Below are 24,940 nucleotides of genomic sequence, written 5' to 3'. Positions count from 1 at the left end.
AGATAACCAATTTGTAATTAAGTAAAAATGAAAGCTGACCTTTCTCCTTGAGATGAAATACTGCTAACCGTATGAAGAACAGAAGATTTATGACTCAAATGAGCCTAAATAAAATTTAAAAGAATGGAACTGTGCTTCTTCTTGGGAACTACCATCTTTCCTCCTTGTCAGCACAGATTTAACCAAATATCCGACGGACTGCAACACAGGAATTTCAATTGCGAATTCATAGGAGATCGCAACGTGACAGGCAGCTCCGCGGAGCAGATATGTGGTGCAATCCATCATCTAGTAAAATTCTGTCAGCGTCAGAGTACAGCACAGAACCCTGTGCTGGGACGCAGGGACAGATAGCCGATGGCGTCGACACAGTCAGCATTTTGCCTCCCTCCTCATTTCGTCCAACAGAGCTCTCCCAGTGTCTGTTCAGGGGAAAAGCAGCAAAGTGCACACAGAAACACTCTTGTTGCCCTAAGTGGGTCTGAAAATGTTCCCGGGGACTCGATCAAGTCCCAGAGCCTAACAACTGCCGAGAACTGTTTTCTCACACAAACACCAGGGTGATAGTTCTAACACAGGCAGGGAGACTTTGATCTCTTCTTTCCTAAAAGGAAACAAGCCCCTCGGAATCTTACTTCTAAATGCACATTACACGCAACTGAGAAAACTCAGTCCCCCAAAAAGCAGACTTGAATGGCAAGCTTCCTAAATGGAAAGGGGCTGGGCCGCGCTTTCTGTTCTCTCCCCTGACTACTCCCTTACCTTCTCGGCATCATTTTGTTTCTCTCTTACAGATGTTGCTACTCCAGTTTAACCCTTTTCCACCCTGGTGAGGACCAGATGCTCTGCTCTAAGACGTGTTCCAGGAGCAGTTTTCTCATCCGAAACCTGGGGAAGGTCTGAGAATCCTTTGAGTCAAGACTAAGCGAGAGCCCTGGCGGGTTTGGCTCAGCAGTTGGAGCATTGGCCTGTGGACCAGAGAATCCCGGGTTCGGTTCCCACTAGGGGCATGTACCAAAAAAACAAAAAACAAAAAAAGACTAAACGAGAACCTGCAAGGCTCCCAGAGCGGAAGTCAAGACCATTCAAAGCGATGGTGGGAAAATATGCCTGTAATACAGAGAGCTTATAAATGAGATTTTCTCAGAATGGTAGAAGACAAAACACAAGAGAGGAGACAAGCAGGAAGAGAATCTGAATTAGGGCAACACATTTGAGCTATGTTGATACTGACACCTTGAATTTATTTGTAAAGTAGATTCCAAGAGGAACCCAATGGGCCTATTTTTTTTTTAAGTGTTAGGCGTTGAATGGTTTATTAAGTTAATGAAGTAACAATCTAAGCAATTTGTCTTATTTAGAGCCTCAGAGGCTATCCCCACCAAACTCATTAGTAAAGTAAGTTAAGGGAGTAGTATGAATGTGGTAGAAACAGGTGACCATTGCTCATCTTCAATTTTTTTTCCATACTAACATGCATGTTATATCGTTAGGCTAATCTAAGGCATAATGTACGGTCTACTCAGATAAACAAATAATAATACTAATTTACTAAGTGTTTGCTATTTGCCAGGCACTATTTTAAGAGCTTTAATATCTTATTTTATGTAATGAACAAAATGACCAGTCATTTAGGTATTATTATGTCAATGTATAACAGAGGGTGGAAAGGTGGCTTCATGAGTTTAATTGCCCAAAGTCCCATAGTTAGGAAAAGGTGTTTTATAATCTCAAAGAGCTTCCTGGCCGGTGTGGCTCAGTGGACTGTGCGTTGTCCCATGGACTGAGAGGGCCCAGTTCCATCCCACTGAGGGCATATGCCTGGGTTGTAGGCGTGATCCCCAGCAGGGGGTGTGCAGGAGGCAGTTGATCAATGTTTCTCTCTCACATTGATGTTTCTCTCTCTCTCTCTCTCTCTCCCCCCCTTCCTCTCTCTCTAAAAAAATCAATAAAAACATATTTAGAAAAATATATATCAAAGAGTCTAACCAAGACTCCCTGCTATTCATCATGAAGTCATTCATTTTTTTCAGATTCAGGTGTTTTGTTTCTTGGCCTTAGATTGCTTAAGTTATTTTGTATTTAGGTATCATAGAGTGGTTAATTTAATCTTCACTTTGATGATAAAACTAAGACCAGTTGGGGTATTTAAGCAATCTAGAAAACCAGCAAGACTGTTGCAGGGCAAGATTGTAGTATAAACTCTGTGTTTCCATGACACTGTGCAGCCAATGTTTCTATGTAAAAGACAACAAAGTGGTGGGTGGCCCAGCTACTCCTTTCCCTAGGAATCTGCTCCAGCCACATTTGAAACCAAGGGGCCTCAATGCAAACGTGATGCACAGTCTGGTCATGGAGAGTGATAAGATGTCACTGAGCAACAGCAAGAAACATCCATAAGGAAAACAAATGCACACACACACATACATGCAAGCACGCACACACACACGTATTGCTGGAGTAAGATATATGAGAAATAGTGCATTAACAAATGGTGCTGAAGCTGTGCTGGGGTGAGGAGGTGGTAACGAAGAATTTTGCTAACATCCTGAGTGATAGTTGAAATAGACACATACAAACATCTTCTCTTCTCCTCACAGCTCTAGAAATACTGTGAAGTTGTACATACTTTGACATCTGGCAAAATATTCAGATTTTGCCAGATGTGCATTCCTTTTGGCCATAGTGAGATGATGCTTGACCTCAGTGTTAGGACTAAGCTAGCATTAGTGCTCTGTAGATGAACATTATTTTTTTTAGAAGGTAGTTGTTTCCTTTGAAAAAGTCTACTCTTTAGAACTTGGCAGGACATCATCTCTTTCCCTGCGTTGGCTCAGTCTGTGCTATACATTGGTTTGGCAGCATATATTGAATTCTACCTCATGACTTGGACAGAGAAGTGTATCTTGGATTCACTGTATATTGGTATGATTTACAGAACACAGACCAGATGCACTCAGGAAGCCCCTAAGGTGTGGAAATAAGAGCAAAGAGAGGAATTTGTGAAATACGTTCTAAAGTTTTGCTGTAGTAAGCTTACATATATTTTATTCTTTAAATAAAAAACAAACTATCAAAACATTAGGAGCAACATGGAATGTTCCTGGTTTAAAAAAAAAAAAAATAGAGGAAGTTCAAATATGAAAACCAGGTGCTGTGATCCATTGAGTCCAGGAAATGGATTCCCGTGCCTTTAGCCTCCTGGTCATTAATATGTGCTACCTTATTTATATTTAGCTTTTAAAAGAGTAAAAAAGCAGCATCGTTTTTTCTTTGTACAACACATAGGTCCAATAATAACAAAGATAATGGTAATCATAATGTCACACTTAAAAAATTATTTTCATATATGCTCTTATTTGATTCTCCCCCAAACCTTGGTAAGTATAGCGACAGATAAAGAAACAAAGGCACAGACGTGAACATACCCAGAAGACTACCCCGGAGACCATGTCACACAACTTTCAGTCTAGGGCTCCTCCCCTACCTCACACTCTCGTGAGTGTGTTGCTATTGAAATCTATCTTGTTCTTCTATAGAGCTAGAAAGCCTGGAAGAACTAGACAAAGACAAATGAACTCATTAGCCTTCAGTCTAGATGCTAATGGAATATGTAATATTTTTCACTTGGGACTGATGTAATATTGTTCCACAAAATGGGTAATCTAGCAAGTAGAAAATAGAGCCTGAATATTTTTGGAAGATATTTTCCACAAAAAAAAGAAGTGAAAGGCCCTAGTTAGTTAACATAAAATATATCTAGCAACCTTGCTATCTATCTATAAATCTCTATCTATTAATAGACAACTACCTTCCTATTTCAAATATATTGCTTTTAGTCAACACTTGGCCATGATACTAAAATTCACTCCCAAAGCACACCAAACTGCATGTGAAGAAAACAAAGCATAACAGAAGGAGAGAAAAACAGAAAGGCTTGCTTTCTATAATGGATCTAATTGTTCAGAGCTCTGAGTTTCTGCATGAAGTAGAAATTCCCTATTCATAACAAACAGTAGACATTAACTAGTGAGACTGTTATGGCTGATATTTCCTCCAAGAAAGTTTATTATCTATCATCTATCTATCTATCTATCTATCTATCTATCTATCTATCTATCTATCTATCATCTATCTATCATCTATCTATCTCTGTCTAGCTCCATCTCTATCTGTATCTATTGTATACGCTTTTGTAGAGTTTCAGGAACAGCTTTTTATCTGGAAAATATGGCTGCCTGAAAGAGGTACGGAATATAACAAAAGCTTTACCCCAAAGCTTCTACGCATTACAAAAGCTTGCACTTGCATAATAGAAATATTTAGCCTCAGGTGACTGAGAACACTTACTGTTGGTTGCATAACGTATGGCGGATGAGGCATCCATGAAGTGCTCTGGACCTATGCATCAAACAGCATTTATTAGCACAAAGCAATCACAGAGGGAACTTGGTTCTTGTGTTCAGTGGAGTCACACTAGGTCATAAAAAGTGGAGTCCATCTGACTTTACATCTAATTAGTGCTCAAAGCTGAGGACAGAAAGCACATCCGTGGACCTGATTAATTTGGTCCCTGAAACATGATAAAATGTAAACCAAATTCCTACTTCTCTGGAGCTGGCTGCAGTGCCCACATGGACCAGGCTGGGACCTGGAGCATATTTCGAGGATGGTGTTGGAGACCAATGTATTAGGTAGCCTCAGGGACCTCCTGTTGAGTGGTCAACTCCCAGGGGTACCCAGGCATTTAATGAAGAAACAAGAGTTTACTGCTAAGACTTCTTTTTTTCTGTCATTTCTTTTAACTTCAAATTCTCATCTTGGAAATAAGTCCAAGTGGTAGAAGTTGGGATAAGAATTAAATAGATCAACCAAAAGTTGGGGGAAATGCTTTGGGATAAACCCAAGTTAAGCAAGTTTGTAATTTTTCCTCTCTCTCGTGGTAATTGGTATGTAAATAAAAATGTGTGCTTGAGCCAACTGCTCTGAAATGATCCTCAGCAGCCAAATGAGGACGTCATCTTGAAGAGCTGATTGCCACACAGAGAATTTTGTCTTCAATATACTCACACAAACAAAATTGCCAATGCTGTTTAGATTTTTTTTTTTTTTTTTTTTTAAAGGAAGACGTGTTGAAAGGCAAGAATCAACAACATAGGAAATTGCTCTAATTCCTTTTATGAGAAAAGAGAGCTGGGGTTAAATTCCACTTATGAGCCCTCCCAAGTAAAATCACTTTTCTGTGGATATTTTATTCATGTCACTAAAGTGTTCCACACTGGGGCTCAATGGGTGGTCTTGGCTGAAACAGAGGCCAAGATTAGGGAAAAAAATGGGTAAGAAAAGAAAACAACCCACACACATATTACAACCAGGCAGGCCTGCGTGAAGAACAAAAAGCGAACAGCTCCTGCCCAGAGCCTCATGGGTCCCAGGGAATGGCAATTAGGGAATCAGCCATTCGGAGACCCTCGGATGCAATTCACACGAAAGTCTATTCTGTTCGCCCACTGACATGTATCAAGAATCTAAGTGCAGGAAATGAATGAAAATGAACTGCTTCGGGGGGGATCAGTTAAGGAAAAATGTACATAGTCTTAAGTTTGATGCTCTGACAACTGGGACATCCTGAAATGAAGGATGTAGTGGCTGAATAAGGTGACAACTGAATTAGTAGCAGTCAGCAACATTAGAATGTTACCCCTTGTGAAACCCCCACCCCCACCACCTGCAAAATATAGAGAAACACATGGCATGCACGCGCTTGCATTCTCTCTCGCTCTTTCTCTTTCTCCCGAGTTTTAAAAAAAATGACACTAGATACTCTGTCTCTGTAACATTGATAGCGATTTCTTTTTTAGAATTGGAAGGACTATCTGAAGAACAATATGTGGTAAAGAGAAGCAGGGAGTGGTAGCACATATTTGATAACTCAAAGAGATAAGATAAGAAGTCATTTTTAAGGGAGAAGTAGGTCTATGTCAATCCACCTGTGTGCACAGGGTTAACTGGCTATAACATCTGGTTTAGGACACACACTGAGTCTCAGATTTTCTTGTGTTTCAACATGTGGAACCCCTGAGGTCTCTTTTGGATCCGAAAATAAAGTAAGCACAGAAAGAAGGAGTACTTTTTTGCCACTTTGGTGATCTTTTCTATTTCTTGGGGAAAATGATTTAACATCTATCCATGTAGTTTTGCACAGATACACAGACAACTGTGATAAAATGAGATGATGATGATAAAACATTCTGGAGTAAGGGCAGGGGATGCTAGGCATGTGTTTTTAGAAAAGACACAATAGGAAGCGTTACAACCAAAATAACAGACAACAAACACAATCGTTTCTCAGTGGTAAGACAGCGGTACTTAAGTTGGCTGGAAAGTAGCATCATCATGAAAACTCAGCAGGAAGAATGGGAAGCACAGTGGATTTTATTACTCAGTGAAGGAGATGCAGACAAGCCCTTTACGTGTAGGCTAATTGGTAACCTGAGTACTATCGCATCAGGATGTGAGTCAAGTGTTCAAGGACAATTTAAACAAACTCTCCTGTGCCTTTGCCTTTAGGTAGTCTATTCCTGGCAAGAAAGATCTCTCCTGAGGTGCAGGTAAATCGGACATACCTGGTATGTGGAGACAGGGGAAGCAGCAATGAATGGCGTGATAGATGTCTGTGGAATCATGCGGTTGGTTGCAATACTGTACGGTGAAGAATAAAATCTGCAAACAGAAAACAACAACAGAAAAAGAAGATTCATAAAGCTGCTGAATGCCTGGCTGCTCAGCAAATGCTACCAAGCATTCTGGGAAAGACAGAGCTCCACCCTCACGCCTGCCCACCACTTTCAACAGGAGCACCCGGGAGACTTATGGTATTGGAGTCCACCAAGAGAAGTAAACCGTCCTGAACAAAAACGACCACTTGGAGTCCTCTTACCAAACTGGCCACACAAAATCTCTTAGGCCTGATGAGTGTAACTGTGTTAAACCAACAGGGGGAGAAGAGCCACAGGCACTGTTTCGTCTTGTTTTTTTTTTTTAAAGGTGATGCCTGCCATGTTAAAGCTCTTTGGAAAGAAAGGCAAAATGAGAGCTCCAAGTTCTATGAAGGTGGTTGATGTTACTCGTACACAAATTGCATCTCTCTTTTAATTCAGGAACGAGAATCAGCGCCAAGAGAGTTTGGGGAAACTTGTGCTAGGCAAGAGTCCATACCCTCATGCAAAAAACTAAGCTAAATACTTTCTCCGTGACAAGAAAAGAAGTGGACAATTTGTGTCTAGGTGGAGATAGGAGGATTTCTGGATTCAGACCTCGGTGGAGATCCTGGATATATGTGATATATTTCTGTAGACCCTGTAGAAAGCATTGAATTTCCTAGTCCTTCGGGGCCCTTCATTGAACAGTTATAGAATGATGCTGAGCAAGATCTGGGTTTCACAAATCAAAGGAGGATTATCTGTCCAGAGATCTGTTAAAAAATAGCTTCTAGACACTGAAATCAGTGACATACCCATCTTTGCTCAGATGATACCTTAGAGTCCACGAGTTACCTAATGCTCAAATTCCTCAGCAAAATTTCAAATCCTGTTTCTTCCTTCATGTCTCACTGGTAAGTGAAATGCTAGAGTGGCCAGCCAAAGAACAGACAAACCCAGGTGGCCTACAATGGAGCATTTCCCTGGTGGGAAGATGTATCGGAAAATGTGTATCAGGGATCATGAAATCATTATTTTACTTTGCCATAAAGTAAAGTAATGTTGGCAAGTCAACTACTACTTTTAATTTGAAAAACTGTATTACTGAGGTTTGAACTTTGGGAACAAAAGCTTCATTAGACCTTAGGAGTCACCGATACTTTGAATAGAGAGTCTCATGGGTTACCTTTCTAAAGATGTATTCCACAGACTCACATCAAATATAGGAGGGCCAGATTTCAACGTTGCCATTTAAGGAGTAAATTCTTTGAGTTTCTATTCTGTAAAAGTCTCCAAGCAAGTACTGAGGAACTATAGTCTCAGATTTACTTTATCTAGCTCTCAATAAGGATTATAACATCAAATTATTTTAGTTAAAAAATAGCTAAAAACTTACTCCCTTACATATTACATCCTTACCACTCATACCCACTGATCTCTAAATTTATAGCTGTGCAGTTTGTAAACAGCTATTGATTGCACAGCTATTAGGATGGCCATTTTTTTAAAACAACAATACTAGTGCTGGCAAGAACTCAGAGAAAGTAGAACTGCCAATCATTGCTGGTGGAAATGGTACAGCCATTGTGGAAAATAGGTTGGAAGTTTCCTATAAAGTTAAACATGCATATCACATATAAACCAAAATCCCACTGGTAGATATTAACTAAAGATAAATGAAAACATATGTTTGCACAAAAACCTTAATGAAATATTTATAGCAGGTTTACTGATACTTGCCAAAGACTGGAAACAAGCCAAATATCCTTGAACTGAGGCAATAAACAAACTGGTACATCTGTACAATGGGCCACTATTGAGCAATAAAAAGGAAAGAACTACTGCTACATTTAACATGATGAATCTTGAGTGAATTATGGTAAAGGAAAGAAGATGCAAAAGACTCTATGTTTTATAATTCCACTTATATCACAATATAGAAAATGCAAAACTATAAAGACAAAATAGATCCGTGGATGCCAATGGCTAGGGTTGGAGAATTTGGGGTGCTTAAATCACTATGTGTTTAACAGAACTCATAGAATTATACACTATAAAGAATAAATCTAGCCCTGGCCGGTTTGGCTCAGCGGTTAGAGCGTCGGCCTGCGGTCCTGAGAGACCCGGGTTCGGTTACCACTAAGGGCATGTACCTCGGTTGCAGTTTGTCCCCGGCCCTGGTTGGTTGTGCGGGTGGCAGCCACTCGATGTGTTCCTTTCACATCGATGTTTCTCTCTCTCTCAGTGTTCCTCTCTCTCCCTCCCAGTCTACCTGAACAAAAAAATGGAAAAATGTCCTCGGGTGAGGATAAAAAAATAAAAAAATAAAAAAATAAAAAAAAGAATAAATCTATAGTCTATGTAAATGACATCTAATAAACCTGACTTTTAAAAGAAGTCAATTACTATGTAAGAAAACACCCATCCTTCCACTTGAAAAAAAAAAATGTATTGAGCAGTTACTATGTGTACCAAAAAGGGGGAAGACTCTAAAACTTTCCTTAGAGTTTCTCTATTTAGCCTCTTACATTGACTCCTGTCTGTAGGTGAATGAGTCTAAAACCCTCAGTAGCTTTCCACGGCAATGACAAAATGTGAACTCCTGAGACTGGCTAGCACAACCAGACCAGCTACTGCCTACCTCTCCAACACCTTCTCCTCCCCTCCCCTCCTAGCCAATTAGGATCCAACCACAGCCTTTCCTTTGTCACATGACCCTGCCATTCTCACTCTCTTCTTGGATCACTGAACTTACAATTCTCTCTACCTAGAATGTTCATTTCCCTAAATGTCCCTAAGGCTACCTCTCGCTCATTATTGGTGTAACTCAACTTTCACTTCTTCAGGGAGGCCTATAGCCAAAGTAGTAATCACCATCTCTGTTCCAACTGTTCTCTCTTCTTTCCTCTAGTTGAGTTTTTCATTGCTCTTATCACTCTCTGAAGTAGTAATGACAAACTTTGGGGATCTAGGTCATGGAGTGAATGTTTGTGTCCCTCCGAAATTCATATTGACCTCTTAACTCCCACTGTGGTTAAACTTGGAGATGGAGACTCTAAAGAAGCGATTAAAGTTCAATGATCTAATAGGATTAGCGTCCTTATAAGAAAAGACACTAGACAGCTTGCTCTTTCTCTCCACACGTTCATGGAGGAACGGCCAGATGAGGACACAGTGAGAAGGAAGCTGTCTACAAGCCAGGAATAGAATCCTCATCAGAGACTGACTCTGCCACATCTCCATCTTGGACCTCTCGCCTCCAGAACTATGAGAAAATAAATTTCTGTTGCTTAGAGCCATGCAATCATTGGTATTTTGTTATGGAAGCCGAGCTGACTAATACAATGTATGTATTGACTATTTCCTCCTCTCAACCGGCAGCTTCAAGAATATAGAGGACCTACTGGCTTTGTTGTCTAGAACAACTGAGACACAGTGGATACACAGTAGCTAAAGGTTGAATGGATGGATACAGAGCAGCTGCGGAAATAAGCACAGGATGGTCAGTGCCAAGACAGGGGGAGAACTGAAGATGGGCCCCTGAGCTGGTAGGAAACAGGAAAAGAACCCAGAGAAGATGGTCCAGCACCACGTAATTATAAACGCTCAGTGGAAGCTTCACTAACACATACTTTCTGAGTGTGCGAAGGTAATAGTAACCAGGGAAAGCAGTCCTTTTCGCAAAAATCATGGTTTGCATTTGAAAAGCTCTTCTATGTATTTTCTTTGACAAATGTTACTTATGAGGCAGTGAACAGAAAGGTGTATTTGGGGTTCATAATGACATGAGAAGCACCCACGACCACTGCACAAACAGCTCTTCTTTACTGTGTGGTGCTTCACTTCTGCTAAAAGCCCCGTCTCAGCCTCTTACACCAACACAGAGCACTGCACGTCGGATTTTAGCGTGGCTGGTGCATTTTGTAAAATGTACCGACTGGAGTATTAAAAATGAAAGCAATAAGGATTGGATTGACAGGCAGAGTTTACAGAAAATTCTATGGGGAAAACACAGGGCAGAAACATAAAGAAGCCAGACAAGGAAACTGATAGTAACACAGGGAACCCTTGGGGGTAAACTGATGCATTTTTGTTCTATCTGCTCTAACCCTATCCATCAAACAAGAATGGTATTTCATACTGTCTAACAAGTCCCAATACTGCTGTTGAAGTCGGAGAGTCATGTAGACTGGAAAATATACTGGGAAGAACTGGGCTCAGCACACTGTCTTGATTCCCTACTTCTGGCATTCTGACAGAAGCTCTTCCCGAGTCCAGATATAAGCCAGAGGCATTCCCAAGAAGAACTTGCTTAAACAACGGCAAGAGAGGCCGCGACCGCACCTACGGCACAGAGACAGTGTCTGGAGAAAATGCACAGCACCAGGCTCCACAGAGAAAACTGCAGAATGAGTTTCTCAAACTCTTCACTCTTTCTCAGTCCCTGACATGCATCTGTCATGATTTAAAATGACTTCCACATAATCGGCATGTTAAAAAAAAAAAATCCAAATGAGTACTTCAAGCATAGCTGTTGGGGAGCAGGAAAGAGAAAATTGACAGGACCTGCCACCCTAATGACAAAACTAAGGTAATTCTAAACATGTGACTTGATGCTGTTTTCATTTACTATAGATGCATTTGCTTTGCAAATACTAGTATAGAAAACTGATAAATTCTTTAAGAAACAATTTTCCTGGGAAGAGTTGACTCTCCTACGAGACATTCCTTTGCCAAAATTCACATAACATCATGTGTATGACAAGTATTCCTTTAATACTTTGCCCAGCGGTTCTAAATTAGAAGGGATTTTGCTCCCCAGGGGACATTTGGCAGGAACTAGAGAATTTTTGGTTGTCACAACTAGGTTGCGGGTGGCGGGGGCCTGGGAGGGGGCTGTTACTGGCGCCTGGTATGCAGAGGTCTGCAATGCTGCTAAATATCCTACAAGGCACAGGACAGCTCCCACACGAAAACTTATCTGACCCAAAGTGTCAGTAGTTTGAGGTTGAGAGACTTTGCCTTAGGAGTATGAACTGTTTCCAGGGAGGTTCACATGAACAAAATACCAAATGTCAAAGTGCCTAAAAGAAGTGACCTAAGTATGGTCTGTGTCTGGAACTCTAAGCTGGCCTTTCAAAAGCGTAATACTTCAAGGAATGCAAAGAGTTACTTGGTTTGCTGGCATTTAAAGCAAGTGGCCTGTACAAGTCCAGAAAATGCAAGTCTGGGTCACTGATAGGACATCCTTTTGCCTGCAGAAAAGTCACCTTCAGGGGATTTGGCGGTCAGCACTAATATGGTGAAATCTTATTTCACTGACGATAAAAGTAACATGAATATATCAATAACCCCAGGGTAGAATGTTTTTTACAGTAGAAAAACCACACAAAATCCTATTTGCACACTGAAATAAACAGCACTGGCTTGTCTTCTCTGTCTACAGGCAATACTGTCCGTCAGAACCGTGAATACCATCCTCAGGGTAACACTATAGCATAAGATTAATAAGTTATCGGTCATTTTTATTGGAACGCCAATGTACCCTTCACATGAGATTTCTTTGCTAGTGTAATAAGACAAGGTTTCTGTAGCACTTCATATCGAGTATGAAACAGCCGGCAAACTAATGCTATAGAACACATTCTTTTTCATATCTCTCCCAATAATGCATTTTATTCAAATAAAATAATCCAAGAGGCTTCTACACAGCGTCCTGCGCCACAGTAAAAAGGTACAAGAACGATGAGATTATTTTGAATAGAGGGATGGATAATTTCCTACCTCCCACCCTCACATTTGACAGTGATGGAATTTCATATTGGACTGTCAAAAAAGCAATAGGGTGACAGTAATAACAAATGATAGAGTTATACTGATAACTCTGAACGAAGGGACACTTTTTCTTTCTTCTCATAAGCTCACCTACAGTAAAACATACTAAGGTTTTCATTTTTCCACTGTGACCCAGACACTTCTTCACCTTCACCTTCAAAGCCGTAGACAGAAGTGACATTGGCCTGACTCTTTAAAAGCGATATTTTGGACAGAGTCAAGCAGATGACAAAAGTGACATTTTCTTCTGCCCGAACACAAACAGCACAGATTCACCATGGTCCACATTCACAAATGCATGCTCTTCATTAGCTCAAAATCAAGCTAAATGTGGGAATATTTACTTCAGTCCCGTGTGGCTTATTAATGAGGAGGGTATGGAATTCAGAATATTTAACTCTTCACACACTTTGTGTAGCTACTAGGCACAACCCAGCTACGTATTTGCTTATGATACTCAGAACAGCCTATGGCTTAGAATATATGTAGCCATGAGGTCATCAAATTTGTGCTTCAGCTATGACGTGGGAATCTACAGGAGAAAAAGACATTACCAGTGTCCCATCAAGACACTTTCCGATCCCTCATCAAATGCCTCTCTTCTGTGGTCCTATGGCCTTAATTTTTTTTTTCTTTTGGAAAAGAACATACAAACATAGACAGTGAAAATTAAGACCCTATCACTCCTGTTTTCATTGGCTTTCCCCCAGAGAACCGCTCTCACCATTTCTTGAGTACTCTTTCAAAAATATTTTATACAGCGCTGGCCGGTTTGGCTCAGCGGTTAGAGCGTCGGCCTGCGGTACAGAGAGACCCGGGTTCGGTTCCCACTAAGGGCATGTACCTCGGTTGCAGTTTGTCCCCGGCCCTGGTTGGTCGTGCGGGTGGCAGCCACTCGATGTGTCCCTTTCACATCGATGTTTCTCTCTCTCTCTCTTCCTTTCTCTTCCTCCCGCTCTCTCTGAACTAAAAATGGAAAAATGTCCTTGGGTGAGGATAAAAAAAAAAGAAAATATTTTATACACATAGAAGTTAACCAATATACAAATCTCATATTACTCCATGCTTCTATTTCAATACCATTTCTATTGTATCTTGTACTAGAATTGTCTGCATGTACGTGGTCCCTGATATGATGTGAACATTTTTCTTTTTCAAATCTGCAACACCAAAATGATTTAAAATAGAGCAATAGATAGATACTCAAAAGAAAAAAAGTGTGTTGAACTGAACTGGGTCAGCATAAAGCAGTGTTTAATAATATTAACTGAGCAAGAGTGAGTTATAACTGTATCTTTGGATACTATGTGTTCCCTGTAAAACAGGACCAGTTTCTTCCCTAGAGTACTAAATATTTCTGTCTCTGTTGGTTACTACTCTCTATGGTAGGTTTGACTGCTAGATTGAATACAACAATATGAATAGAGAATAAAATACGTTATTCTGGACATTAGTGCTAGATTCCTTAATAGGCTAAGTTATCTAAATCAGATTCTACACCTCTAAAAGGCATGTGCCAATGGTAACTCAAGGGACAGTATGCTGAGAATATATCTGTGGTTATTTTGATGTCTTACTTACATAGAAATGATTGTTCTCTTTTATTCAATGTTACCATATAACCAAAGCAGAGCAAAATATTCCAAAATGTATCTATATGAAGTATGAAATGAATAAGATTAATTAGCTACAAATTTTTTTTTAATATTACTATATAACATTTTTACGTTCTTGTCACCAACAACACTTTGGATAGTCTACAGCTTCCGAAACTTCATTCTTAACCCAGGGTATGAGCAAGTCATGGGCAGTTTGGATGCTTTGAGTGAAACTGGAGGTTGTACATAAGGAGAATGGGATTAAGGTGTCACAATAGAGACAGAGCAGGTTGATGTCAGGCAGGGAAATGGTCTCCCTAATGCCATACTGTTACTATTGGCCCCACTTCCCAGAGGAGGAAGACAAACGACTTGCCCACTCTGGTGGATGACGGAATTCGATGCATATTTGGGCTGACTGGGCTGGAGTCTGCACTCTTCACCACTGCTCGTACTGTACTAATTGTGTGACTAGCTCTGCGTGGTATGCTGTGATGTTGTTCCTTAAATGAGAGCTGTATAAAAAGAGATAAAGAAGGGGAAAAAGAAGGGAAGTAAGGAGGAAGGGAGAGAGAAATCCTGGCATGCCTGAACTCTAGGCAGAGAGAATTCCTGAACAGCAAGACACAGAGATGTACGGTTGTGTGAGGTATTCTGAATCCCACCGACGGTCCGCTGTAGCTTCGGAACCGAACCGTGTAGTTCTCCTTGTGCCACTTTCGTTAGTAAAACCCACCAACTACTTTAAACCTGGCAGGTGGATGATTTCTAAGATCACCTTTTGCTTGTAAAAATTTATTCGAAAAGCAATGTGGACATGGTTTGGAGGAGAGTTACACTAAAGGCGGGTAAAAGCTTAGTGCAGGTAGAGAATGGTGAATGAATGAACTCCACAAGTAGCGGGGGGAGGGCTATGTGCTGAAGATGCAGTTAAAAGATAGATCGGATAAGTCTTAATGATTAATTTGATCATAAAGAATGTCGGAGAAAAACCAGAGAATGGGAGTCACCAGCCTAAATGGTTTTAGAGTGAAAAGAAAGAAAGAAAGAAAGAAAGAAAGAAAGAAAGAAAGAAAGAAAGAAAGAAAGAAAGAAAGAAAGAAAGAAAGAAGGAAGGAAGGAGGGAGGGAGGGAGGGAGGGAGGGAGGGAAGGAAGGAAGGAAGGAAGGAAGGACGAACTTGATATTTGTTTTTCATTTGCATTGGTATGGTTTATGGTTTATACTAAAAAGAGTTAATAAGGGTAATGACCTAATTGGGACATAACGAGTATCCGTAGCAATACCTAATAAGCTATTACACAGACACGTGACAGTGCTCTGTGTCTGGTTATGAACTCGAAGAACAGGCCTGGAGTCTTCTGCTCCAAAGAGCAAGAGAGGTGGATGAGATCTCCGGAGAGGAGATGGTGAGAAAAGACTAATCCCTGAGAAAGATGAGCAAACGTGGGCAGGAGAGGTGGAATGAGGAGACATCGAATGAGCAGTAAGAGAGGGCAGGAAGGAGGATCCGTAAAAGATGGAGTTGTGTGATCCAAGTGATACAATTTCAAGATGGTGTAAGTGGTTTTTAAAGAGTGCCACATGAGGCAAGATTTCAAATAAAAGGACTAAAATGTCCCAGTGACAAAGGGCAGATTTGGAGCTCGTTGGGGGCCTCAGCAAGGGAAATGCCTGTAAATTTGAGATTCATACTTTAATAGGATTCTTTAGAGAAGAATACAGGAAGGCAGCATGTATGGAAGAATGAAATTGTTTACAGAGAGAAAGAAAGGAGAGACCTGAGTATATCTGTAGGCTGAAAGGAATGGTCAGTGTACAAGAAGGTACAAGAGGGTCATAAAATCAATTGGCATCCTCAGCATCTTAAATAGAATTTATTTCACGAGGGAAATATTCATTGTTGTAAATATCTAATAAGCAGCAGAAGAGAGTGAAACATTTTTGCAACTGTTGAAATAGTTCAAAGAACCCAATGTTAAACTGTTAATGTAAGAAACAGATAGAGGCATGTCACATAGCAGGTGATTTAAGGTAAAGAGACATAGTCCATCTGTGTCAATGTGGTACAGAGAGGGTCACCTACAGGAGAAGGGAGACATGTTCACTCTCAGGCATGGCACCACCCAGAGTTCACTTTAGCTGCTCAGACTGGGAGCTGAAACTTCACTCGTTTCCCTGTAGGTCTGTAATAAATAAAAACAGTTCCAGAGACAACACACAGAGTTTAATAGGGGCAGAGGCACTAAGAATGGGTCACGTGGGAGAAGCTCTGAAGGCAGAATCACTCATGGGAAGACAAAAAAAAAATACAATGTTGAGAAATGGTTTGGTTTATAGTTTTTGTTTAGAGATCTCAAACAAATGACAGATCTGAACATTTTTCTCTGGGACTGAGTTTGGAGCTCGAAGACATCTTAGCAATTAGAACAGAGAAAATGTGGGTTACTTACCCATTTTGTATGGCAGCTGCGGGGTCATAGGTCAGAGCCATGCCAGCCTGTATACAGGAGGGGGAGGGGAGAAAACAGATCTTAACATTTTTATTGTGGTGGTCCAAACATTCACTACACACAAAGACTTTTATCTTTACTGTCCTTGATTTAAGTTTATTTTCTCCTATATATTTTTCCACCGCTACTGCCAAGACAAGCATTTTTACTACCCACACACAGGATCCACCAGTGAGTTGGGGAGTTTATATTATATATCCAGACAAACCAAGGAACAATGCAGCTTAGAGGATTTCCATTTCTACTTCATAAACCATCTGCTGTCTAATCTGGTATCCTTATAATTTCTCACTATTGTCAAGACCACCTATTGTACATCTCATGGCACTAAAAAAAAAAAAAAAGTAAGACTGAATCCTGCAGTCAGGATAAAAATAAAAGCTTCTTAAAATGCATTCGACCTTTTAGAAGAAAATGTTAAGAAATATTTATTTTAAAATAGATCGCATGCCTCAGGGGCATGTAGGTAATGAGTCACAGAGAGCTTGTCCAATCCATTGCTAGTATGTGTCCTACTAAAAGTGGTAGAAAAGTTAGGTCATTTACACTTGATGGAAATTCTAGGCCTTGTGGCTAATAAGGAGGTGGTTTTATTCTGTTTCTAAAGAGAGCACTACCCCTGAAACACTACACTTCTGTAATTGGCAGTAGTTTGAGAAAAGAACATAAACTTCCATGATTGCTGAGGCACAGCCTACCTCATCCCTTCCTCACAACACCTGTATGAAGTCAGCAGGAAAATATATTCTCCGTTTTACAGATGAAGACATGAAGCCTGCAGAGGTCAAATGACTTGCTCAAGGTCACACGTTTGGAGACAGAACCTGATTCCACCCAAAGTCTTCAGATGTGGGCTCCCTTCCGCAGCTCTTGACCCCAATACCTTGACCTAGGTACTGAATGAGATCTGAGGATCATCACTAACAACATGGGGGGACTTTCTCTGTGGTCATCTGGACAGACCACCCTTTGTGTTCCAGGGCTGTCAGCCTGGTTATCACTTGTGAGCAGAAAGAGAATGTAGAATGAAATTTAAAACTGACTAGGTTGTCTTTCTGGTGCATTGTTGTTTTTTGGTGTTTTTTTTTTTGAAATGTAAAAGTGAATTAGACCAATGACAATTTCCTCGCTTTGTCAGTGCCCTGTAATTACATGAGATGTAACCACTGGGGCACGGGGTGTACAAGCCCTCCCTTCTCATTTCTTTTGTAATTTCTGTGAATCTGTCACTGTTTCAAAATTAAAAGTAAGTCACAAAAGTAAATCAGCTTTGAGGACTCTTGTAAAGAATAAGAAAAATCATTACAACTTTAAAGAAAACTGAGAAAGAGCTTTTGTGTTGGTGTTTTGTCCAGCGTGGTTGAAGGTGGTTTCCTGTTTGGCTTGTTGAATTCCTCGGGCTTCCTAGGGCAGGGCCTGACGTCCAGTCTGGCCTGCTACGTTGAAGCTTAGACTATATGCATTGTCTTCTCTAAATAATACATTTTAAATTATTGCTGAGATTGGTATGAGGAACAAAACTGTAGAGCGAAATATGAATGGGATTAGCATACAAAGAACATATATAAATTGAAACAGAGTCTGCAAACAAAGGTAAGTGATGGTCAGAAGTTGATAAAGGTGTGCTGAGAACACGTTTAATGATCACTGCATCTCACTCATGTTAAAGAAATAGGCCACTGATAATAGGTTTCCTGGTCAACTCCACATTTTCTTCTTTCCTTTTACTTGGTTCCTGATACTGCTCAAAGACCAATGCTATCTAGCCTTTCTTGAATTATACACTGTTTTAAAAATCTACATCTTTTTTTCCTTTATTGATTTCAGAGAGAGAGGAAGAGAGAAGGAGAAAGAGATAGAAATATCGATGAGAGAGAACATCGGTTGGTTGCTTCCTGCATGTCCCACACTGGGAATTCGGCCCACAACTTGGGGATGTATCTTGACTGGGAATCAAACCAGAGACCTCTCAGTGCATGGGATGATGCTCAACCACTGAGCCACACCAGCTGGACTTTGTGTATAACTTTATACACTTTCTTGAACATTCTCTTCTTATGCTGTATTTGCTCTGGCAACTCTAGATAAGATTTTTTTTTTCATTTTCTCTCATATTTTACTTGAATTACTCATGGATTATACTTAACCAATCAATTCAACCTAGGAATTAAGTAATTACCAATAAACTCTGCCTATTTGTTGAACACATATCTGATGATCAGAAAGGCTAAGGGGGCCTCTTTCCTCTGTCTTAAAGCCCCTGCATCTTTCAGAAGATGGAAAAGAAATGAAAAATGGCAACATGGTTTAGTGGAGAGAACAAATGCTTTGGACCTGGGTTTAGGTCTTAGCTCTGTTACTTTCTAGCAGTGTGGCCTTGGGCAAATGATTTCACCTATTTGAGCCTCAGTTTCCTTAACTGTTAACTGGTAGAGTTCATACCTGCCTCATCAGATCGTTGTGAAGTTTAAATGAGATTACAATTGTAGAACGCCCAGCACAGTGCCTGGAGACAACACACATACATAAATATGGAGACACAGAGCTACATAAGGCACGTGCCATGTGAGCGGTACGAACAAGGTGCTGAGGACAGAGGCCGGGGCTGATTAGGGAAGCTACCTGGAGGAGGAGCAGCTGAGTGGAGCCTTGAAGGTGACTAGGACTTTCATAGATGGAGATGAGTGTGAAGACCTACGCAGGCTAAAGGAATAGCACGGGCAAAATATGTAAATAAAAAGGGCGAGGTGATGACCCACCTGCAGCAGAACTTTGGAGGGGAGCCGTCGGAAGTAAGACTCCAAAGAAAAGGAGGGAGCATCTGATGGCCTGGCTCCTCTGGGGGAGCCACTGGACACGTTTTGAGCAAGAAAATTACACAACCGAAGAAGGACTGGACAACCAGAAACACTATGAGCCTCCAGGAAAACAGGGTAAGTCCAGAGCAATGAGCCAACGGGAGTAGGCACTGGGGGACAGGGAGGTAGAAATACTCTACAGTGAGACTGTCAGTGCAAAAAGGTAGGAAATAAAAACAAGTTTCACCCACTTCATGATTTTGCCTAGAGACAGTCCTGCCTTTCAGTACCTTTGGCAAGAGAAGACAACATGAGATAGTGTCAAGTCATGCATTTGGAACGTTTCGGGTAACAAAACAAAGCGTGGGTTCAACAGAAGGCTGAACTTCACCTGTTGGCTAAATAGCAACATACAGTAATGAGCACCTGGTTTTCGCTTCATGTGTAACAGATTGCTGAGTTATAATTCTAGTATGGTCTTAATGCAGATTTTGCATTCAATTTCCTTTTGTTTCCTTCCACAAAGGTAAAAAAGAAAATCAATTTTGCTGCTATGTCTAGCTACCCTTATATGAGGCTGGAACCATGAAATCATCATTATGTAATTACCAAATTTTAGGGCATGTTTACAAACTCCAGAGTCACACAGAAAGTAAAATAACTTGGAACAAAATGGAAATGTCACACTACATATGCTGAAAAGGGATATTTAATCCTGTCAATCTTTCCAAAGGGGCTTTTAGATGCACAAATATCTCCCATTTCTCAAATTCACATTATTTGTATGCTGGAGGCAATTATAACTTATTTAAAACAAAAAGGGGCGTTTTCGTCATTTTTCAGCAACAGCTGAATTTTGGCTTAGTATTTCAGGCATCACAGAATATGTCTAGTCCTTCCAGACAGAATCCATAATATAAGAGCTAAATATTTTAAAAGAAGTTTAAAAATATGGCTAATAGGAGAAATTAGAGTATCATAATTATTTTTAATATTATAGGAAATTCAATGAGACACATCAGTTTGACTTTGGAGCTAAATATTTGATATTCATAACTTTAAATGATTAACAAGGTTCAATGGAGGGGTAATGATTATGGAAATACTGCTTAAATATACATATTAGGGACTGTAATGCTTGGCCTCATCTGAGGAGCAGAGGATCATTGGCTATAACAAAGCCAACGAAAAGGTAGGCTGATAGAATTGTTTTTATCACTTTTCAATCTATTTTTACACTGAAATGTGAATGGAGATCAGAAAGTTTGAGGCAGTAAACTTCATACAAACAGATATGCACCAAAATTCCTGGAAAATTGAAACACTGTTTAGCAACATTTCTCCTTTTTCTAAATTCTGCCCTGACACAAGAATCATCATAGTTGGGTGAGTTACCAATGAATAATCATAAGGATTTCCAATGTTCTACGATCAGCTGTAAAGCGACACTTCAGTAAATATGTAGCGAATGTTGTATATTTTAGAAAATATTATGTACTGAATTAGCACAAGATTAATTCGGGAAGGCAAAGACGAAAAGGATAATATAGTTTTCTCGATGTCATCTTTAAGGAGCTTATTTCTAGCAACCAATTGTAATAATATTTACAACTGTTAGCTGGTGATGGTAAAATCAATAAATAAAATAAGATGAATTAAAAGATGATGTGTGTAAAGGGCTCAAAAATGAGTTATACATGTGTAAGTGCTACTATTGTAGCAAAATTTCACTTAACTTTATTTATATTGACTTATCAGTATTTCTCTTTTGATAACATGTCCTTTAGGGAAGAAATCATGATAGAAAATTATGTGTACATGTGTCAACAAATCAAATTTTTAAAAAATGTAAATCTCTGACTAGAAATAAAGTCAAAAATGTATTTCAACAATGTTTTGTTTTGTTTTTTAATCCTCACCTGAGGTTATTGTTCCATTTATCTTCAGATAAAGTGTGAGGGAGGGAGGGGGAGAGAGAGAGAGGGACAGAGACACAGACACAGAGAAACATCAGCGTGAGAGAAGCACATCGATTGGTTGCCTCCCGCAGGACCCGGACCAGGGACATACGTGCCCTTGACTGGAATCTAACCCACAACTTTTGGTCTGCGGGCTGATGCCCTAACCGCTGAGCCAAACTGTCCAGGTCTCAAGAATATTAAATGTCAAAATGTTGGGGTACATGACTATAAATGACAGTTTTTTCCTTTCATATATATTTTTTTCTGACTCTTTTAAGTTGTACATAGTGAGAATTATTTTTATAACAGGGAAAAAAGCCTTTCTTAAAAATAAAAAATAAAAAAAGCACATCATATACTTCACGACTCGTTTAAAATTTTAAATTCATGTAGGAGTAAAAGGCATGTTATTTGTAAAAGAAGCACTGACCAGAGGCCCGATTTGGAAATATGCTTGTAAATGTCGGGAAGCATTTAGCCTTGCTAGATCAATGAATGCAGATGAGCTGGGGTGGGCTGGGCGGTGGGGTTGGCTGCACCCAGAAGGATCAGGGGCAGAGTACGCAGGAGCTGATGAATAAGAATAATGATGGAAACTCCAGGGTTCATTGTACAGCGTCTCTAATGGAAGCTAGTAAGAATTCACAAATCCAAATACTGGCTGAGAATCAAGGGTTTCCCATGTGATACCAGAAGTGTGGCTATTCGAGACAGTCAGAGTTGGTCATTACCAACTGAAATGACCAGAAAACCACAACATGATTAAAACCAAGTACTGTAAACCTTTTGGCCAAAGGAAAAGGGCTTTCAACCTACTTCCTGTTACGGGAACTAATCCTAGGAAACATGATGCTCGGGCAACGTTGAGGATAGGCCGGTACTGGAGCACTTACTGAAAGGGGACGGGAGGGAATGGACTTCTGGTCATCATCATAGGCAAGTGGTAGGGTTTCACCCAGGAAAGCTCAGCCACGGCCAGGCACAGGCAGCCGACTGCACTCGGCAGGGGTCTGCTCTCACTGCCGAAAGGGTGCCATGCGTAGCTAGTCCCTCTCTGAGGGGAAGACGAGGGACCAATGAGACAGTAGACGAAGAAACTGCCCAAGTCTACAAAAGACAGACTACACTGTACGGTCCTGAGATAAGACAGCAACACCCTAGCTAACTGTCCTATAAGATTCCCGCCAACTGGTGAAGTGGTGTGCACTACACTCCTTAATTTTCATAATTTCTGAATCCAAGGAGTACTTTTATTCCAAATTATACTTGATTAACTTGCATCATTTAACCAGTGATGTTCTTCGTTCAAAACTCCTTTCCTTTGGTGACTGTGAGCCTCTCCCCTAGTTTTCTTCTGACCACTCAGAGAACAATTTCTGCCCTGGTGCTGCATGTTCCATCTGCCTTTGAGATGCCAGCACTTATCACCAGGGTTCGCCGTTCTCCTCTCTCCGTCTGGATCACGATGGCATTCGTCTTCTGACGTCAAACATTATTTATGTCTCAGTGATTCTTGAGTCTTAGGCTCAAACTCAAGTGTCTATCCTGAATTCCAGACGTTTATTGCCAAGTTAGATTAGTAAATTCAATGTATGGTCAGTGTCTTTTTCGAAGTTACCATTTTTTGTTTGGGTGTGTACTGATATAATTTGGTCATAATATCTTCTCTTACCTTTGCTTGCAATATTTTTCTAATGCATCACCCACACCATTGCACCGTGAGAACTGCTCTTGAGGGAGGTACATCTGACCGCATTATGAACCTTTCTTATAGTGATATCCTGTTAGCTTTGAAATAAAACATGGCTCACAGAGCCCTTCATGATCAAGCGTTTGTTCACCAACTGACTTCCACAATCTTCCTGTGAAATTTTAGACCCCCATCCTTCACCAAATTCAGACTACACACACCCTGCCCTGGGCCTCTGGACCTTTGCTGCTGTAGTTTTGGGTTAGAAACTAATTGAAAATTCTAGTCTTCCAGCCTCAAACTAGACATCAAGCTTGGTAAAGCCTTCTCTCTCTTCTTGGAGCATTCACTGCTGCCTTTGGTCTGTCCCCATGACACAGGGCAGGAACTAATATGATCATACTTTGCTCTGCGTGCTTCTCAGCTAGGTTCTTGCCTGTGTCCATCAAGTCAGCACCTGTTCCTAGCCCAGTGTTTGGAATAGAATGGGGACTCAATACATGTGTATTAAATAAGTTAATAAATAGCCCTTGCCGGTTTGGCTCAGTGGCTAGAGCGTCGGCCTACGGTACAGAGAGACCCGGGTTCGGTTCCCGCTAAGGGCGTGTACCTCGGTTACAGTTGATCCCCGGCCCTGGTTGGTCGTGCGGGTGGCAGCCACTCGATGTGTCCCTTTCACGTTGATGTTTCTGTCTCTCTCTCTCCCTCCTACTCTATCTGAACAAAAAATGGAAAAATGTCCTCGGGTGAGGATAAAATAAATAAATAAATAAATACGTTAATAAATAAATAATTGACTTAAAGACAATTTTGAATTTGGACTTCAGTTAAATTTGTATTTGAAAATGAAATTTGAATGTTCCATTTTTACTTATTTTATTGGTAAACTTTCCTCTGAAAAACCTCGGCTAAACTCAAATGAATGTCTCAAGAAAATGTTTCAGCCCTTGATCCGTCAGTAGAGATGGAGAGAAGCAAGGTGATTATTGAGGTTGCTCAGAGACCTTGCCCACAGAGCAGGGAAGCCAGTGTACTTGAGACAAATCAGGAGCAGGAGCCTCGGAGAAGGAAAGGAGACCGCTATCCTCCAAGTTACTGACCAAGAGGACTGTTAATTCAAAGTCATCTTTAAATCTTCAGAAATGTGTCAAGCAAATAAGCTACAAGGGATTTATCACTTTTAAAAATAGCAGCAACAAAAAAGTCAACAAACAGAGAACAATTTCACCTCCTTATGTTTGGAAAAAGCACATCAAGGGGAGTCGTGTTGTTTATACTCTCTGTCATCATGGAATTTCTCTTTTTTGGCTTCTACTAAAGCAATCTTGTCAGACAGAGAATCTCTCTCTCCTACAGCAACACACAAGAACAAGATGGAAAGATGCAGACAGAATGAAGACTAAAGGCTGAGAAAGCTGATGCCGCATGGAAAAAGCACAGTTAAAAGGGAAGCAAAGGGAAACATAACAGCATTGTATGATGTAGCTGGCTAAGGTTCTCAAAGTCTTGAGGGAAAATGCAGTTCTTGTTTGTCATTAAAACTGAAGTCAAAGTAAGCCTTGATTGATAATCATAAAAGAAAGGAAATAACATGACCATATTTTATGTGTGTACTTCTATTTTATCTGTTTAAATAAATGAAACTCATAGATTCTAAGACATAGTTTCTCTCTCTCACATTTTAATATCTGTGAAATCGGGACTCACATAATGGACAGCATTTAATAGTGTGGCAATTCTCTCCTCTTTTTTAGTGACTTTTGAAACAATATTTGATCTTTAATTGATGTCTTAGAACCAATAATGTGATGGATATAGTGTGAAATATATAAAATGCTGATGATA

At 40.3% G+C, this 24,940-nt stretch overlaps 1 protein-coding gene across 5 annotated transcripts in view; it reads right to left on the bottom strand.

The window, feature by feature from the left end:
* The window catches only part of RBMS3 (RNA binding motif single stranded interacting protein 3), a 658,929-nt gene that overhangs the window by 94,069 nt on the left and 539,920 nt on the right, over window positions 1–24,940 (bottom strand). For 4 of the 5 annotated variants that reach the window (XM_036266545.1, XM_036266543.1, XM_036266540.1 and 1 more), the window contains exons 8-10: window positions 16,587–16,633; window positions 6,627–6,723; window positions 4,351–4,401 (exon numbers count right to left, since the gene is read on the bottom strand). In XM_036266545.1, coding sequence (XP_036122438.1) covers window positions 4,351–4,401; window positions 6,627–6,723; window positions 16,587–16,633 — 195 coding nt within the window. Of the gene's footprint in view, window positions 1–4,350; window positions 4,402–6,626; window positions 6,724–16,586; window positions 16,634–19,695; window positions 19,735–24,940 lie in introns of all 5 variants that reach the window. The other variant, XM_036266544.1, reaches the window with a different exon arrangement.

Source organism: Molossus molossus, unplaced genomic scaffold (assembly GCF_014108415.1).
Source record: "Molossus molossus isolate mMolMol1 unplaced genomic scaffold, mMolMol1.p scaffold_m16_p_18, whole genome shotgun sequence".
Taxonomy (NCBI): Eukaryota; Metazoa; Chordata; class Mammalia; order Chiroptera; family Molossidae; genus Molossus; species Molossus molossus.
Note: the sequence above shows the minus strand (reverse complement) of the source record. Positions and strands in the feature narration are given on the sequence as shown.